General features: G+C 39.6%; 1 protein-coding gene across 2 annotated transcripts in view; it reads right to left on the bottom strand.

Annotated features, from left to right (window-relative positions):
* MDFIC (MyoD family inhibitor domain containing) overlaps nucleotides 1-18,644 on the bottom strand; it is an 87,269-nt gene that overhangs the window by 54,591 nt on the left and 14,034 nt on the right. For both annotated transcript variants that reach the window (XM_047096207.1, XM_047096208.1), the window contains exon 3: nucleotides 13,589-13,711. In XM_047096207.1, the coding sequence (XP_046952163.1) occupies nucleotides 13,589-13,711 (123 nt within the window). The remainder of the gene's footprint in view (nucleotides 1-13,588; nucleotides 13,712-18,644) is intronic.

Below are 18,644 nucleotides of genomic sequence, written 5' to 3'. Positions count from 1 at the left end.
TGCCAAAAGAAAATGCCTATCTTCAGACCACAAAAAAAGAACAGCAGATGTCAAGATTCTCTGCCTATCTCTCTGAATGAGACCAAGTAAGTTCTCATAGAGGCAATGAGACAATAGTTCTGAAAACAAAGAAGCCCTTTTTCGAAAACGTCAAGTATATTGTAAGCCCAGGAATAGACTTGAATTTATCACAACAAAGATAAAATTCCAAAAGAATATAGTATATTAAAATTTTCCTTTTTTTATGGCCCTTTTTTATGGCCCAACACAAAGGCAGGATACGGTCACATCATTAATAGTGAACAAGGGCAATAATTTCCAACCAGGGAAATGGATTAGAATTTTCAGCTTGGAATAAACTATTAATTTAAGAAAACTATCATCTCCCCTATGATTTTAATGTAATCTTTAGGGGACCATGAACACCACAGAGTCCTGACTCTTTCCCTACTCTTTCCCCATCTGAGAGTCAGGGCTACATCACTGGGAGATTAGCTGTGTGGCCCTAGGTAAACTGCTTGACTTTTCTGAGCTCAGTCCCATCTACAGATAATAATACTTATTCCACCTGCCTGATAAAGTTGCTGATAGGCCAAGTGAGATCATCAATATGAAAAATTTCATTAACTGTAAAAAGCTCTAAGTAATAACATTGTTAATATTACTAATAAAAAGCATCCTTTGATATGCATGAACCGTAGACTGAGAAAATTAGCTCCTTAAGAGAGGCAAAGATAGTCAATCCACATTTTAAGACAAATTACTACAGCTTAACCAATTCAAAGCTGTCAGTCTCCTACAGAGAAGCTAAATGTAGTCAAAAGGTACAGATTTTCATTTATTCAACAATTAACATGACAGTATTGGGAACAAACTCTGTGCATGGCCCTGGGCTATATGCTGTGAGGGCTACAAAGCTGAATGAGCCACCAATTCTGCCTTTAAGGAGCCTTCAGTTCAGTGATGAGGAAGAGGGCCATCCACACAGGACGATTTCAAAATTAACGAGCCCTTTAGGAGAGATGAAGATAAAGCCACTCTGCTTGCAGAAATCACAGCATGGCTCGCCTGTACAGCTGGAGATGTGGGGAGACAGGTAACGAGTGAAGCATGGGAGAAGGAAAATACTGGACCCGGAGAGGGAAGAAAAAGGAATGCATTTGGGCTACGGCAAAACTTCATGAAAGGAAGTAGTGGAGGAAAAAAACCAAAATTTCTTTTATTCCCACAGTCATTCCAAATAGCTTAGGGAAGGTCCAATGTACTCCTGGATCAATGCTAATTGCTGGGGGTGCAACCTAAAGCCAGGAGACCTGTAGACATGTAACAGCAGAAACAAGTTACAAATTGTGACAACGACAGAAAGCAAGGATGCCTGGAGAAATAGGAAAGCCCAGTTTAGACTGAGAAGTCTGGGAAGCCTCTCTTGGGAACTGACAATTAAGTCTGGTGGGCAGACCCAGAGTGCAAAAGCTCAGAGACAGAAAGGAACTCAGAGCATCTGGAGGATCCGAAAAGGAACCCCGTATAGCTACACAGGCAGGGGCAGGAATTTCCAGCAGGAAACACGTCACGTCAAACACTACACACAGAAGTCTGAGAAGAGACCACTGCGATAACTGACCTATCAGTATTAAAAGACTATTTCAGGGGCGCCGGGGTGGCTCAGTCGGTTGAGCGTCCGACTTCGGCTCGGGTCATGATCTCACAGCCCGTGGGTTCGAGCCCCACGTCGGGCTCTGTGCTGACAGCTTGGAGCCTGGAGACTGCTTCGGATTCTGTGTCTCCTTCTCTCTCTCTGCCCCTCCCCCAGTCACACTCTGTCTCTCTCTCCCTCTCTCAAAAATAAATAAATGGTAAAAAAAAAAAAAAAAAAAGACTATTTTAGTTGTATTTAACCTTCCAGGAGACTAAGTATCAGCCATGTGGACCAAACTGGGTTTGAATACCAGGAGCTAGTATTAAAATAGAGCCTAGAATATCTCAGTGATGGAGACAGATGTATCAGAATACAATGTGAGTCTTCAGCAAACAGAAGTGTCATAAAATCAAAAGGCAAAAATAGATCATAAGTGAAAACCAACTAGAAATTAAAGTATAGCTGAGTATCAGAGAGGTCTCAATTGAGATTAGAGAATATGTATTTATACCACAGCTAATCTTACTGCGATATAACATCTTTTATCTATGATCCCCAGCCCCTGGAATCTGAACTGAGAATACTGATGGTGTTGTCTTTTACTTTATTATCACGGCAAATAGGATACAAGGTCATAGAATTGAGGGGGATAATGACAGATCATTTGCAGGTGCTAGCAGGCCATGAAAACAAAGGCACATGAAGTGAAGAAGCAGATGAGTTACCATGAGGCAAAAGAACATAGTTCACAGATTAGGCCTAATTAAAGTCAAAAACAGGCAGAAATGAGAAAGTCAATTTCTGATTTCGAAATCTTAGAGATTTTGCAGTAACAAGGTCCAAGGTGGGTCTATATTTGTAAGGTGGCTGAAGTGAAATAGACATTAGGGCCTTTGAGCTAAAGTCGTCAAGAATCAGTGTGATTTCAAAGAAATTAAAAGAAGCTTTATAAAGAAACTAAAAGAAGCTTTGAGTTCGAGAACAAATTGGATACTAGTTAGGGATCAAATAGTTTAGGCTAGAAGGTGGAAGAGAATGTGAGAATAATCAGAGCAACAACACACTCAATACTCCTCCACGCAATGAGTAATTTAAGACTCTGCCATTTGACTTCCAGTGTCAGCTACTACCAACACCCCCTTCACATCAACTTTCCACGTATCAGACTAGCAGCTAGGCTCCAATTTAATCTTTATTTTAGTATTATTATTTTTTAATGTTTATTTATTTTTGAGACAGAGACAGACAGAGCATGAACGGGGGAGGGTCAGAAAGAGAGGGAGACACAGAATCCAAAGCAGGCTCGAGGCTCCAAGCTGTCAGCACAGAGCCCAACGCGGGGCTCGAACTCACAAACTGTGAGATCATGACCCGAACCTAAGTCGGAGGCTCAACTGACTGAGCCACCCAGGCGCCTCTCAAATTTAATGTTTAAATTATCAGAAGATCTTGTAGCCTGAAATATTTTACCCTGATTTGGATCAGTCCAAACAAATTTGGACTTTATAGAAAAAGCCAGTTTTATTCAACCTCCTATAAGAAAGATCTTATGATATACATTTAAAATGATATATTAAAAAGGGGGGTGCCTGGGTGGCTCAGTTGATTGACCACCCAACTCTTGATTTCAGCTCACATCATGAACCCTGGGTTGTGACATCAAGCCCCATGTCGGGCTCCATGCGGAGCGTGGAGACTGCTTAAGATTCTCTCTCTCTCTCTCTCTCTCTCTCTCTCTCTCTCTCTCTCTCTCTCCTCCCTCCCTCCCTCCCTCCCTCCCTCAAATTAATACACACACACACACACACATTTTATATTACACACATATATTCCACTGGGGTATAATCTATAGAAATCAAAAGGGATTCCTCTTATTTAAAAAAAAAAAGGCAAATTATACCTATCTACCTAAGAAGTACTAAAAGGCATTTGTTCTGTTTGTTTCAACAGGTAAAGCCAGACCAAAAATCAACCACCTGAAACTTGCTAAAATGAAAAATATTAGAAACCTAAATATGTAAGAATATGGGTTTCATTTGACATTTCCAGTAGTAATTATTCATATTCAGAGCTATTTGATAGGACTTTCAAAAATTTACTGGATACGGGAGAAGTGCAAAAAGAAGAAACTAACTCATAAGGAAGAGAAGAAAAATGTTAGTTGCGCATGATCACATCATCCTCTGGACACGATGTTCTCACTGCTGCTGCCTACATTTCACTCACCTTTGTGATGACTACAGCACCTTTGCAGTGCTGAACAAATATGCAGAAGACCACCTGCAGAGACGGGCCTCTTTGTGGATGATACATTAGTACCTTTTCCATTACGAGGAGCAATGATGGGCAGCATCCAAAGAGGACATGAATGGTCTTATTAGATCACAGGCATGAATCAATTATTTATGACAATTTGAGATGGTGGAAATCTTTTGCTTTTTCTAAAATTTCCCAATCCAAGTTCTCAAGAACCATGGGAAATGTATTTAATTAGATTATATTCCAATGCAGAACAAATTTCTCCACCCACTCCTTCTCTAGCTCACATAATGCAATTTCACCCTCTAAGACCAGCATCAGAGGGTTTTAAAAGAAATTTCCCTTTTATGTGTTTTACTGCAGAACCCAAGGACTTGGGAAGAATCCAGCTTCCAGTGGAAAACTGTGGAGCATGGATTTACCACTGAGTCCTGAAAGACTCACTGAAAGAAACACAGGACAAGTCACTGTATTGACTCTCAGCTGTGCTAAGGCAGAGGGGAAATGGAGTTCCTGGAAGGAATGGAGAGGGATTTCTACCAAGCCTCCTCATTCTAACACACCTCATTCTCTACTACTGAGCCATGGATAAAGCAGAAGCAGGTCTCACTCCTGTGGCTGGAGAAAAGCTCGGAACCACTGTCTTCCAGAGTCTGCTGCATGGCAGCTCCCAAGTACCCGTACAAGTCATTTGTGCTTGTGACAAACGCAGGATCTGCCAAGCAAAGAAAAACTTCCTCATTCTAGAACTTTAGTGCCTTACTGAAAAACCAAATTATAAAACGGGTATACAGTATTCTCTTTTGCTTACCAGAACTGAATGGCCACTCTCTTGAAGCCTCCAGCCAGGCCCAGCTTCATGGACCTGTGACCTGTGCAAAGCTCAGCTGCTGCCATCTTAAAATTCACAATTTTTGAATAAGGGGACCTGAATTCTCGTTTCGCACTATTCTCCACACACACCCCCACCAATTTACTTAGCTGGTCCTGTCTTCCACAGAACCTGAAGGAATCTGAATCTCCTGGCTTATCTGTCACTTGAGAAGCATTTCTTACAAGTGACTGGGGCTCTAATGTAGCTTTGGGAAGCTGGCCCCTTGCCCTGGTATTTTTTGCTATCTGGGAGAATTTTCTTTTTAAAATATGATTGCTTTTAATATAATAAGAGAATTTACCCTGTGGGGAAAAATCAATGATTCAGAGGAAGGTATACACAATATTAAGTGGAAGTCTTCTTCACAAATGCACCCCCCCACACTTAATTTGACATAATTCCCTAAAAGTAACTATTGCAAAGAGATAGCTTTCATTACGAACAAAAAGAAAAATACACATCTAATTTGATAAAAATCATATTCATACACACACAATTATATATATAACCCCCCACTTACATATAGATATATACATATAGATGGATATATATATATATATATATATCTTTTTTTAAAAATCCCAATTTTGTATGTTACTGAACTAGATGGAGAAGACCCCTTTGAATCTTTCAATGAAGCAAACCAGCAGCTCCACACAGTGTGCATTATTTTTCATTCATTTCAGGGTCTTCAGCTTAAAGAATATCAAACTACTTTTCCATTCTTCCCCAACAGGTGACTAATCTTAGGGCAAAGCAGAAAGAACCAGAGATAACCAACTGGCTGCCTTCTTCTCAACTATTATGTTTTGATGAAGAATTCAGATGATTGAGACTCAAAACAAACAAAAAACATAGATAAGCCCCAGCTCTGCCTCTTACTGGCCATGCTGATTGAAATGAACCTCTGGATTTGTTTCCCCATCTACTAAACAGGGCAATTTTTATGAAGCCTCCAAAATTTCTTCCAAATCTAGCACTCTGGATTTGGAAGACACTCTTTCAGATATCCAGCCTCACAACTACACCTTGGGTGTTGTCCTACCTCAGAAATCTTAAATTCTTATTTCCCAATCTCATAATTCATCTACTCTTTCTACTTCTCCTGTTCATTTACTGCATTGATACTTGTTTTGTTTCTTCAGGAATAGAAACCTTTAGGGACTGTCAGCCTCTCTGGCTAGTTTTCTTATTTGTTAGATCTTTCCTGTTTTTACTTCCTTCTCAACCCATCTGATATCCTCAGCCCAGTGCTATAAACTCTCTTTGGACAACGTCCTTAAGTCCTTTGCCCCACTGTCTTTTCATCATAACTATCATTTGTCCAAACTAAAAACCCTGGCCTCATCCCCAGCACCTGCCATTCCCCTACCCCATATGTCTTACTGATTGTACACCCCAAAAAGCTGAATCCCACCTGCCATTACCCCATCCAAGACCGATCTTTCTCAGTTGGATTAATACAACAATCTCCCAGTCGGTATCCTAATATTTTCCGTTTCTCATTCTTACTTATATTTTCCAGCTACCCCAACAGTTAATGCCCTAAAATATAGGCAAACAAAATAATAAACCTGCTTAAGTCACTACTCTCTTCAATACCTTCCATCTTCCCTTAACCCTTTGTTCACAGATTCTTTGCCTCCCACCTCCCTCCAGCTCTCATCCAATATTTTCCATCTCAGCTTAGGCAAAACTTCTCCAACTCTCTTCAAGCTGACCTCTTACCTCTAGACCTGTAAACCATCCTATTGGCTTGGAACACTGGCTCCACCCACTCCCATGCTCTGCCAGAGTTGGCTAGCTCCTTTTGGCTTTACCAAATACATCGCTCCCTCTGGAAAGCCCATTTTGACCTCTCCCTAACATGAGAATTTGTGTTTCTCAAATGTGAAAATGTAACAGCCTGCTCCTTCCCATCAAAGCTTTCATAACACACATTATTTCAAGACTATAAACTCTGAACACAGAGGCCACACCTGTAGTGTTCATCACTGCATCACAAACATAACACAGGGTCAGCACACTGTAACACTCCATCTTAAAAGAACTGATTTTTTATTCAGCTTTAAAAGTTATATTTTGACTCCTAATCCTGAAAGGTACCCATGAATAACATATTCTACAAAAAAATAATTTACGTGTAAATTCACACAGTATTCAACTCCAGGAAGTTGGAGGTTTGAGAACTAAAATTATCTAGACCACAGCATTTATGGTCTTGATCATTACATGTTATTTCTTCAGTGGTTAGTATTTTCAGGGTAATCTCTGTGGTAATTTCCAGGCCTCAGCTCCTCCCTGAGACTTGAAGAAACTCCCAGATGGGAAAGGAATATATCTGGTTCCCTCACTGAGCCCCACCCGCCACCTGTATTTCAATATCATCTCATCTCTCCCAATAAAGACCAAAAGATTTTAGGGATATCAGAAAGAGCCTGAAAATCTTTGACAAAAGGGCAGCAAGAGATAGACTGAAAATGAAATGAGTCATGGTATAAGATAAGGGTGAAGGGTAAGTAATAAATTAGAATATTAATAGGAATAGTAAGGACAACAACATCAGCTATATACATTGTATACTTTATAGAACGCGAAGCATTTTAAAACTAATTTAAAAAGGTTGAGAAAGATAGGAGAAGGAAGAAGAAAGGAAGGAAGCTGGGGAGATAGGCAGTAAGCAAGGGAAAGAGCAATGAAGGAACAAAGGAACTAAAGGAGTCTCAGACTCTTCTAGCAAGGCAAGAAAAATAAGAACTAGGGAACGAAAATAGGTCTTACATAAAGTGCCATTCCTACCCACCTCCACAGACAATGAACATTATTCAGAGCACTGCCACCGTTCACTGAGAACTCTTCAGACTAGCTTCAAAGTGAAGAGCAGTCAAACCTATGACTTGACTGTTTTAATATCTTTAGGAGTCATCTATGAATATTTGGAACTCGACGTGAATGAATCAGGTATGGCTTGAGAGTAAGAAGGGGGTTAGAAGGCAAAAAAGAAAGAATGTATTGATTTAGAATGCTCATATTAGGAACTTAAAGTATGAAATAATACAAGCAAGATGTATTTTTAAGAATCTCATTGGGGCACCTGGGTGGCGCAGTCGGTTGAGCGTCCGACTTCAGCCAGGTCACGATCTCGCGGTCCGTGAGTTCGAGCCCCGCGTCAGGCTCTGGGCTGATGGCTCAGAGCCTGGAGCCTGTTTCCGATTCTGTGTCTCCCTCTCTCTCTGCCCCTCCCCCATTCATGCTCTGTCTCTCTCTGTCCCAAAAATAAATAAACGTTGAAAAAAAAAAAAATTAAAAAAAAAAAAAAAGAATCTCATTAATTCCATGTACTTCTTAAGGATTTATTAAGCACAAACCATGTAATATCCAATGCTCTATTATGACATAATTACCAATGTTCTCAGGAAGACATGGTCTAATACCCAGCATATCAGGTGTCTGGACATGTAACCCATTTGAACCATGGATCCAGAAAGAACGAAAGAAACAATGAAAGAACGAAACCGAGCAAGAACAAAAGCAAAAAACAAAGCTTTGAAACTGATACTTGTGTCCAAAGATAATGAAAATCAATAAATTGATTCAATGTTTAGACACATATTTCTGTGATAATTAAGCATAAAAAAATATTTTTCTCCTATAATCCTTAAAATAACACAATAAGGTATACAGAATTAGTACCCCCATTTTATTTTGTTTTTACAGTTTATTTATTTTGAGAGAGAGAGCAGGGGAGGGGCAGAGAGAGAGAGGAAGAAAGAATCCGAAGCAGGCTCCACGTTTAGAATGTGAATCCTAACACAAGGCTCAATGCCACACACCAGGAGATCATGACCTGAGACAAAACCAAGAGTTGGATGCTTAACTGACTGAGCCACCCAGGCACCCCAGGACCTCCATTTAAAAAATGAGAATTTTGATCATAGAGTTTAAATAACTTGCCCAACACCAGCAGGAATCATGTATCCAGGATCTGAACCTGACCATCAATTCCCACTGGCCTCCAGGAACTGAACTTAAGATGCCCAAAGCAAAAGATGGCAATGGTTCTCCCTAACTTCTTGGTCAAAACCTAGATGAGCTTGGAATAATGCACCCTAATGGAGAAGTGTGTCAGTAAACTTGAGTTCCATTCTAGAATGCAGCCTAGTGATGGTCATTGAACAATGAGATCATTATAAGTAACCATCAAAAACAGCTTATGTTCGGGCACCTGGGTGGCTTAATCAGTTAAGCGTCCAACTTCGGCTCAGGCCATGATCTCATGGTTCGTGGGTTTGAGCCCCGTATCGGGCTCTGTGCTGACAGCTCAGAGCCTGGAGCCTTCTTCAGATTCTGTGTCTCCTTCTCTCTCTACCCCTCCTCTGCTCACCCTCGTGCTCTGTCTCTCAAAGGTGAATAAATGTTAAAAAAAAAATAAAATAAAAAACAGCTTATGATTTGTCCACCCAACCCTAAACTAAACCAGGAGTTCGATTTTGGAATAACAAATGGTTAAAGATTCTTCTCTTCATGGGGCGCCTGGGTGGCTCAGTCGGTTAAGCGTCCGACTTCAGCTCAGGTCACGATCTCGCGGTCCGTGAGTTCGAGCCCCGGGTCGGGCTCTGGGCTGATGGCTCAGAGCCTGGAGCCTGCTTCCGGTTCTGTGTCTCCCTCTCTCTCTGCCCCTCCCCCGTTCATGCTCTGTCTCTCTCTGTCTCAAAAATAAATAAACGTTAAAAAAAATTTTTTTTTAAAGATTCTTCTCTTCAGACCAAAGCATTTTAACTGCAGCCACATAACCATTTGGTCAGTGTATTTTTTTTTTTTAAAGAGAATTTTTCTGAGAGACAAATGGAGGCAAAGATATTGAGCAAAATGAAATCACAATGACTTGCTCCCGATATGGGATCCCACAATGAATGAGCATGCAATATTAGGAAAGAATTCCAGGTCCACTGAGAACCGTAACACGAAAGCTGCCTCTCCCAGTCTTATTGGGTGGTATTTATTTCAGGGGTTTGTTTACATCTTCTTTTATATGAAGTGAATTCTCAGAGAATATTAATACTACTACTATAATGTGCATTCAAACATGAGACCTGCAAAAGAAATTTAAATCCCAATCTCTCCTGATCTTTCCTTATCACCAAGTAACAAATGTTCTCTGTATATAAACAGTACACCTGAGTATCTGCCATTTTCAGTATTAGACATAGAGGAGGCCCCTAAAGTGATAAAATAATATTCACTAAGGAGCGATCAGAGATACATTGGCCAAGTCTTGGGAAAGAAAGAATAGAGATCCTCATAACCGAGCCCGCTGATGTTGAGAGGAAGCTCAGAGGACACCAAGAGGAAGATGTCAAGCAGCAAGCCCAGTGAAAAAGCCTGATGCATTAGCTCCATGAAGAGGAGGCAAGAGTGACTTGGGCAACAGGCTTGCAACCTACTGCCAATTGAGTGCTTACTACTACGAGAGCGAGAAACTCTTCAGAATGAATAAATGGGTTAAATAGAATGAGGATTGCCATTTAAGTAGAGCATTCGAACTTTGCTTCAGATCATGGGAATTCTACAAAATCACAAAGGAGAGAATTAGCTGAACAAAATAGTTTAATTTAATGGGACATTTATTTCAGAAGAGGAGCTAAGGAAAATTTCTGGAGTTAAGTAATGGCATTTAGAATTAGGAGACATGTATGTAAAAGCAGTGGCCAAGGATAAAGTTAAGTGATAAGAATTTTTCAGAAAGACCTAGAAAATCAGAGATAGAGACCTAAGGCACTTTAGAAAGAAGAACAAAGAAAAATGTGAGCTCTCTATAAGAAATAATTAAAATAGAATTTGACCTAAATTAAAGGAAAATACTACATGTATCTGAATGTAAGCACAGTAACACAGGAACACACACACACACACACACACACACACACACACACACTCCTTCCTACCTTAGAAATTCCCCCAAAGACTAAGATCAAAATGTTACTTCTGTTCCTTTTCTAGTCTAATTAAAACATGAAATGTTGCCTATTGCCTGTTACCAGTTTATGTGCGTTATGGGTTAAATAGAAAAATTAATATTAATTGAGGGTGTCACTTCCCTGCCACATTTATTTTACCAATTCAGAGGAATAGTGATTATAAAAACAAGGCATAGCTCCAAATTATATACTGAATCATATACGCTAAACTGAGGGGGAAAGCCAAAGTCTTTACTGGTGTTGTCATAAAAATATACTCTTATAAACTCTAAACTTTAGACTTAAGCCCTTTTCCAGCAATTATAAACCGAAAATATTTTCTCATAACATGAACCCATTGTAAACTGTAAAAAGGAAATGCATAAGGTGAAAAAATAAAACTTTCCAAACATAAAATTTCCTCAAATTACCTTCCTTACATTTTTAATTCTTTACTGATTTGATTTAGGTTAAAAAAAAAAAAAACTTGAGTCGTTAGAATTGTCTTTTTAATTTAAATTTCATAAGAAAGAGAATCACAATGCACATTCCCTGACCAGATTGCGTGTGGCCTATTTATTCGAAATGTTTGATTCCATATGGATTTCTTCTCTTTTATTTATAACTTCCAGAAAGGATTCTCAGTAATAAGTTAGCAACTCAAGGGCAACCAATGTGAAATCCAGGCCCTGAGAGCACTGTACCTGAGGTCTGTCACCTGCAATGTTTTCTAGAAGGACCAGGGAAGACACACAAAGCTCATGAACTTCTGTGTGGAGTATGAACCAAGTGTGAGCCACAAGTGGGTGGTCCACTGAGGTCAGGGTTAAAGTTCAGAGAATAATTTGGAAATTATTCTCAGCTTGGATCTCGTTTATGAGGCCTGAGAATACACCCTTTAATTAGAATACAATTTCCAAAGCAACCACTCCCTTGACTTTCCAGAGCTCAGTTATTCTCAGAAAAGTAAAAACAGCCTCATCACACTGACAGCTAACAGTCCCCTATAAATTACGCCTTAAATGTCCAACAAAGAAAGCAGCAGGCATCCGGACAACGTAGATGTTAGCTGCCAGCCCTTCTAAACACTCTCAAGAACAGATAGAGAAAAAGAAGTCGTATTAAACAGACTCACTCTCCTCTACTTCTTGCTTATGCAGCTGAGCTATCCCATGGAAGCTTGGAAAAAGAGTGGGTTGTGCATTTGAAAACGTTCCCACACCCCAGCCGGCCTCATTTTTCTGATGATCCCTGCATCCAGCCAAGCTCACACTACAGTGGGAACACTAAAATCAGTTCCATGAGAGCCAGCTGTCCTCCTCTTCCACAGTGCTCAGGGAGCCACACAGGACTCCTGGAACGGGAGCCAGCCCGGTCCTGACTCACCACAGATGTTCCCCTCCTCCCCCGTGCAACTCTGAGCCAGGGCCTTCTTTCCAGGGCTTACTGTTATTACAAAAGATTTCACTGGGCCCCCCAAAATGTGCTGGATGCTGAGAGGAAAACACACATCTCCCTAGCTGTGGGGTTAAGAGAGACAGACATTAAATTATTCAGAGATGGCCAACTACCCTATGGGGCCAAAGAAGGAAATCCAGGCAGCTTTGTAGAGTTCAGTGTCAGGGAGTTGGAACAGCAGAAGCTATCACAATAGCAAACTTTGAAGTGCTATCCAGGCTTGAGTTGAGTTTAAATATGACATAAAACATTCCGTTTTGGCAAATCCAGACATCAGATTTTTCTCTGGACCCAACAAAGTCGCCTTTGCCTTAGTTAGAAAAGCGTGACCAGGACGAGAACGAAAATACAGTTTCTGAAATTTGTAAATCAGAATTCAGAGTCCAAGGTCACCTGCAAATATTTGGAAATTCTCACCAGCTATTTTTCAGGCAGGAGTGGCGTTGCTGTCTTCGGACTTTATCTTTTGTGTATGCATTCATCTGTCCATTTTCCCAGGGTTGGGGGGGGGTGCACAAAGCGCCCTGTCTCTGCATTTCTTCAGGGCATATTAGTAAAACAACTAGAGAGTTGCTCCCAGAGTGCCAGTGTCCCATCATACAGGCTGAATCATCATCATCTCAACAAAGAAACTATTTCATGCAATTGACAGTATTTTTTTCTATCACCAAATAGCATAACAATATTCTTTATACTTACCTGTTTGCTACAAAGAATATTTCATTATATAGCAAATTCATTTTGAACCTACCGGGGTGGGGGTGGGGGTGGGGGAAAGCCTCAGGTCTTAGGAGAACCTGACACATCATGAGTATTCTACATAGTACCCAAAAGATACTGGTGTTTCCGGGGATTCCCACCATCAAATGGAAATAAACCACAGCTTTTGTATACAGTCTACAGAGCAAGTTCAGGGAGAGGAAGAGAAGAAAAAGAAAAGCCAAGTAATGCCAATGATGGGAATTGTAAAAAAAAAACATTTGGAGTCATTTGGCTACAAGAACAGAGACCAGAATGGCATTACCAAAATACTGTTCATTGCCCTTTTGTTCTTTCATTATCTTTTTAGTTTCACAGTCCATTTAGAATTGTCTGACTACTTCTCAGTCACTGCTCAAGAATGAATTAAGTTTTATCTCTAGCTCTATGAGAATAAAATCCAACGTTTACAGGTCAATTCTTCCTTTTCTAAGAAAAAAAAAAAACAAAGGATGAAAATGGACAAACAGGATTACCTATATTCTAGTTTTAGCTCTGTTTTTTAAAATACTCATGAACATACTTTCAGATAAACTCTGTTGGTTTATAGATTTCCAGGAAAATTATATGGGACAATTAACTAAAAGCCTATTATCATAGGCATATACCCAAATCACTCTGATTTTCTCTAAAAATACTTACTTCGGATGAGTTCGTCATCTGAACAATTTCCCCAAATGGACTGGTCTTGCATCATTCCATGTGCGAAGCAGCTATCGGCAGCTTGAGTTATATTTCTCTCAGTATTTTCTTTATCACATTTTTCTAAATAAAACAAAAGATCTATTACCATTAAATGTTACATATTGTTCTCTATTTTTTTCAGTTTATGGTGTTTTTTTTCCAAATGCTTCCAAGTCTGCCATAATTTAAGGAAATGGGAGCAGTACCTCTATTGACTGTCGCATAGGTATTGAAGCAGTAACAGATTTATTGAGCACCTACTATGTGACAAGCATCGAAGAAACAAACGTGTTTACAGTAAAACTAACCTGTTACCATAAATAAGTCATCATAACACAAGTGGTGTGCCATGACAGAGAAATGTGGAAAGGTCACATAAAAGATGAAAGTGAGTCCTTACATGCAGAGGGCAGGTGCAGCAGAGAAAGCAACAAAGGAGAAGAGATCCCAATGAACGGTGGGGATTAAAAATCAGGCTGAAGCTCAGTGGGAGCAACTGAGAAGTGAGAAAGTACAGAAACAAGCAGAGTTCTCTCTGCAGAAACTTGGGAAAGAGGCAAGGGCTGTGTTATATATTCTCACAAAGGGAGATGTTTAGGATGGGAGATTTATACAGGGGTTTATGGGCTCTTAGGGGGAAAGCCAGTAAGGAAAAGTAACATCTGATCAGGAACATAACAACTCAAACAAAAAGCTAACTACAACACAAGGTAAAATCCATGTTAGAAGAGGTCCAGAGCAATAAAGAGGTTCAAAGGAAGAAAAACAAAGTCATCCAGATTCAGACCTCAAGAAAAGCACCCCAGAGAAAGGTGCGTGTTGGATAGTCTTCAAAACACTAGCAGGAATTCTGCAAACAGAGATGGGAGAAAGGTCATTCCAGGTGGAAGCATGGCCTGGCCAAACTCCACAAGCATAAACTCCAGCAAAGGTTCCAACTCTCTGGAGTGTGAAATACTTTAAGGGGGACATTAGGAGATAAGACTATAAAGGTTTGATTAGGGACACAGCATGTTTATCTGAATGTGAAGGTGAGAAATCTAGACAGAATTTCAAGGCAAGATAAGTAAGTCAAAGTAGCCATTGAAGCTTTATGAATTGCTTTATCAGAGTTGTGCATTAGGAAGATTAATTCATTTGTGCACAGCAGTGTCTCAATCCCGTCTGCATTTTAACCCACTTGGGGGGCTTTTTAAAAAGCAGATTCCTGGGGGCGCCTGGGTGGCGCAGTCGGTTAAGCGTCCGACTTCAGCCAGGTCACGATCTCGCGGTCCGTGAGTTCGAGCCCCGCGTCGGGCTCTGGGCTGATGGCTCAGAGCCTGGAGCCTGTTTCCGATTCTGTGTCTCCCTCTCTCTCTGCCCCTCCCCTGTTCATGCTCTGTCTCTCTGTCCCAAAAATAAATAAACGTTGAAAGAGTAGTACGTTTATTTAAGAAAAAAAAAAAAAAGCAGATTCCTGGACGCCACCACTAAAGATTCTATTTCAATTTAGGGATGGGGCACTTAGGTAATTTTACTGCACTCACATCCTTGACAATCACTGGAGTATGGATGTATCTAAGAGGGAGAACAGAGTATAAGAGAGGCTTAGAATAGTCCAGTTTAATCAGAGCTTAATCAACTGAACAACAAGATGGGAAAGGGGGTAGATGTGAGAACATAACTAGAGATTTGCACAGATGATCAGGGAAGATGGGATTGGAGATGATGGAGCTCTCTTGGTCAAGGATTTGAAGGGGAAAACCTGGAGAGGAGGAGAACAATTTATTAGTTAAAATTATCTATTTGTACATAGATGTTTTAGGCATCGTGTCAGGCAATGAAGGCTCAATGAATTCTGAGACACAGCTCAGGCCTTCATGAACTTTACAGTTTAGTAGAGGAGGACTTTAGGTTGCACATTTCAAAGTGCAAATCATAAATAAAGTTATAGCTGGGAAAAGTGATCTTCCTAAACTTGACTGCTAAAGCCATTTCAATGAATGGGCCCATCCAAAGAGTGAGCACCGTAAAATAAGAGTACCAAGAGGGGTCTGTACAATTAGGAGTCAGAGAAGGACGAGAAACTGGATGATGTCAAGCCATGGAAGCAAGGAAAGGAAAGAGATTCAAACAGAAGTTGTTAGTCAACTCTGTTAACATTTCCAGTGGAAGGAAAAATTTTCTGCACATGCAAAAGTTTCTCATGTACCATGGGGATTTCACAACAATTGAAAAGTTCTGCCATGAAACACATTTCAACACATGAAAATAGATGGACACCGCTTAGGACTAAGTCCAGAGGCTAAAAATCTCTGAAAAAAAGCAAGGTCTTCAATGCTAAGTATTTTCAGAAAGCAAAACCATATTCAGATAGCAGTAAAATATAAATCAGAAGCATGCTAAACCAATATGTTCTAGAAGATTTATGTAACATTTACTCAGCATTATCCTAGAGAAAATGTAATCTTCCTGAGAGGTGTTCGTTTCAATTAAAATCTTTACTTTTTTAAACAACTCCAGAAATCTTTCCACTGTTACAGTCAACTCAAGGCCTTTCTGAGATTATCAACAGAAGAGCTTTTTATAAAAAGTCACTAGTATACACAAACTAGCTCATCAGCAGAGTCCCACACACTTGCCGCTACTGTTATGAAGCTAACTGCCGCCAGGTGTCATGCTAGTAGGCTTGATTCAATTAGCAACTTTAATTGAAGCTGAATGAAATTAATTATATAATTTTGAGCTGTTCAAGTTTAATTCCATTAAAATTAATTCATGAAACCAGGGCATTATGAAGCATTGCTGACTAAAAGAAAATAGGTATGAATAAAGCCTCTAGACACACTTGACTCACGTTTGAATCATGTCCAATATTCAAGTGCTCAACACAGGCCCTCTAAACTCTCCACTGAATAAATGAAAATGTCATGTGGTCCACATACACGCTGATTTACTAGTGACCCACCACTAAGAGGAAAATAAAGTTCTTCTGCTTTAAGTATTTATTAAGGAACAGTTTATCACTTATTTTTTTTTAAGTTTCCTTATCTGTGAAATTCTAGAGTTAGAGTCCTTCTCAAGTTAAAAAAGAAAAATTATCATTCTTTGTCCCTTTATATTCAAGAAATAAGAAACAAAATGTAATTACTATCAAATCATAATCATCAGTCAATCCAACTTTGCCTCATTTGAAAAGTAAATGTCTTAGCCCAAAAGTTGGCCTCAGCTTTTTGCTATGACCCACACAGCACCCAGCCCAAAACAAGGCTCAGAAAAGGTTCTAAGCATAAAAATTCAGTTGACTTTTGCCAATTCTCCACTTTTAAAAATTAAATTTCTGTGACCATTTGAATGTTCTATAACTTTTTAACATGAGTATATTATTTTATTGGCATGTTTGTAATATTTAATGGAATACCTATATAACAGTCTCATAAATGGGGCGCCGTTACATCTAACACTGAAGAAACGCATGGAGGCAGACTAAGACTTAATTGACAGACAACGGTAAGGCGGGAATCATGATGCCCAGCCGCAGAACCAACCTTACTACAACTTTCAGTACTTTGGGTCAGCCACTACTAGGTAAGATGACAAACAGGCCATTTCTAATAGATTTCTGTTATCAATGGAGGTTTACTGTGTGTGTGTCACTTCTGAACTGCAGAAGCAGGGTGACAGTCCTGGTTTAATCAATTCCTTCCTGGGTTTATGAAGGTTTGTAGATGCTGTTAAACTAGTATATGGTCCCAAAAGGCACATCCCATAGGCAATCAAGTAACTTCGTGATGCATGAGCTCAGCCCGTACATTTCTGTAAGAATTCTGCGTATACAACCAAGCAGCACTGCTCTCTAACTTAACAGTTTTCTCTTAAAAGGGGACCGTGGTCATCTCAATAATGCTGTTCTTCTACGCTAGTGGGTCTTCACTGTTGAGCCCCTTAAACATAAAGAGGCACAGGTTCCAATTCAGGTGGTATGGGGTAGGATGGGGGGAGGGATGTCATCATCATATATGGCCAGGTTTGAGAGACACTGTTCTAAGCAAGCTCTTCTGTACTACACAATTTCGAGAACACTTAGAAAAGCCTATTCAATACTGCAATACAGACCTCACTTCACATCACCTCGTCACCGTATTCCAAGTAATCAGAAAATACAATTTTACCTAATCACTAATACAGAGGTATTCAGTTTGGTCTCCAGGTCAGGACAACTATGAAAATACAAATCATGAGTTATATAGGACATTAACAAGCTCTACTAATAGACGAATACATAAGCATTGTTTTAGAAATTAAAATACACTTGAAGACACTTTAAAAACAGCACTAGACCAGAGGACAGCTGCATACTACTGGCATCTGCTTCCATAAGGCTAGCCTCCCAGGAATCACAGAAGTACGGAAGAAATCTTTGGCTGAGGGAGGAAAATAAAGTCACCTTGGTCTCTGACAAAAAAAATCCTCTAGCTTGAGAGACCAAACATACACACAAAACAATCAAGCAATTACCAAACAGAAGGTAATGGAAACTGCACTGGGTTGTAATTCTGACTCAAAAACTGACCAGCTATGTGGCTGATTCAAAAGAATCAAAAGAAAATAGTAAGAATTCTAAATGATCGATTTAAATACAATATGTTCTACTCAGAAATAACTCTCTCACAGGATCAATACTCTTTATTTTTTGTTATTTTTCTAAACAAGGGTATGAATGGTGAAAAGTAATCTCTCTCCAATCTCAATCGTTCCTGCTGAAGAAGAATGAGATTCAGGTAAACAGAATTTCCATTTCATTTAAAATTCTATAATATTTTACCTAGTTGACATTGTCCAAATTTGAAACCTTGAGAATGAGAATTTTACTGACCTCTGAGAGTTAGGGAATAACCCAGTTGAATGGTGATTAACAAGAGAAAAATCTAAAAGTATTACATATAAGTAAATTGGATAATAATATACGTACAACATTATATTACGTTCTATGCCACAGAACACCCACTTAGCTGGTATATGGTTGTTAAACAAG

The sequence above is a fragment of the Lynx rufus genome, unplaced genomic scaffold, assembly GCF_022079265.1.
Source record: "Lynx rufus isolate CCGP_SWC_20201006 ecotype Redwood Valley unplaced genomic scaffold, mLynRuf1.p SCAF_4, whole genome shotgun sequence".
In the NCBI taxonomy this organism is placed as follows: Eukaryota; Metazoa; Chordata; class Mammalia; order Carnivora; family Felidae; genus Lynx; species Lynx rufus.
The sequence above is the reverse complement of the archived record's forward strand: the minus strand, read 5'-3'. Positions and strand labels throughout refer to the sequence as shown.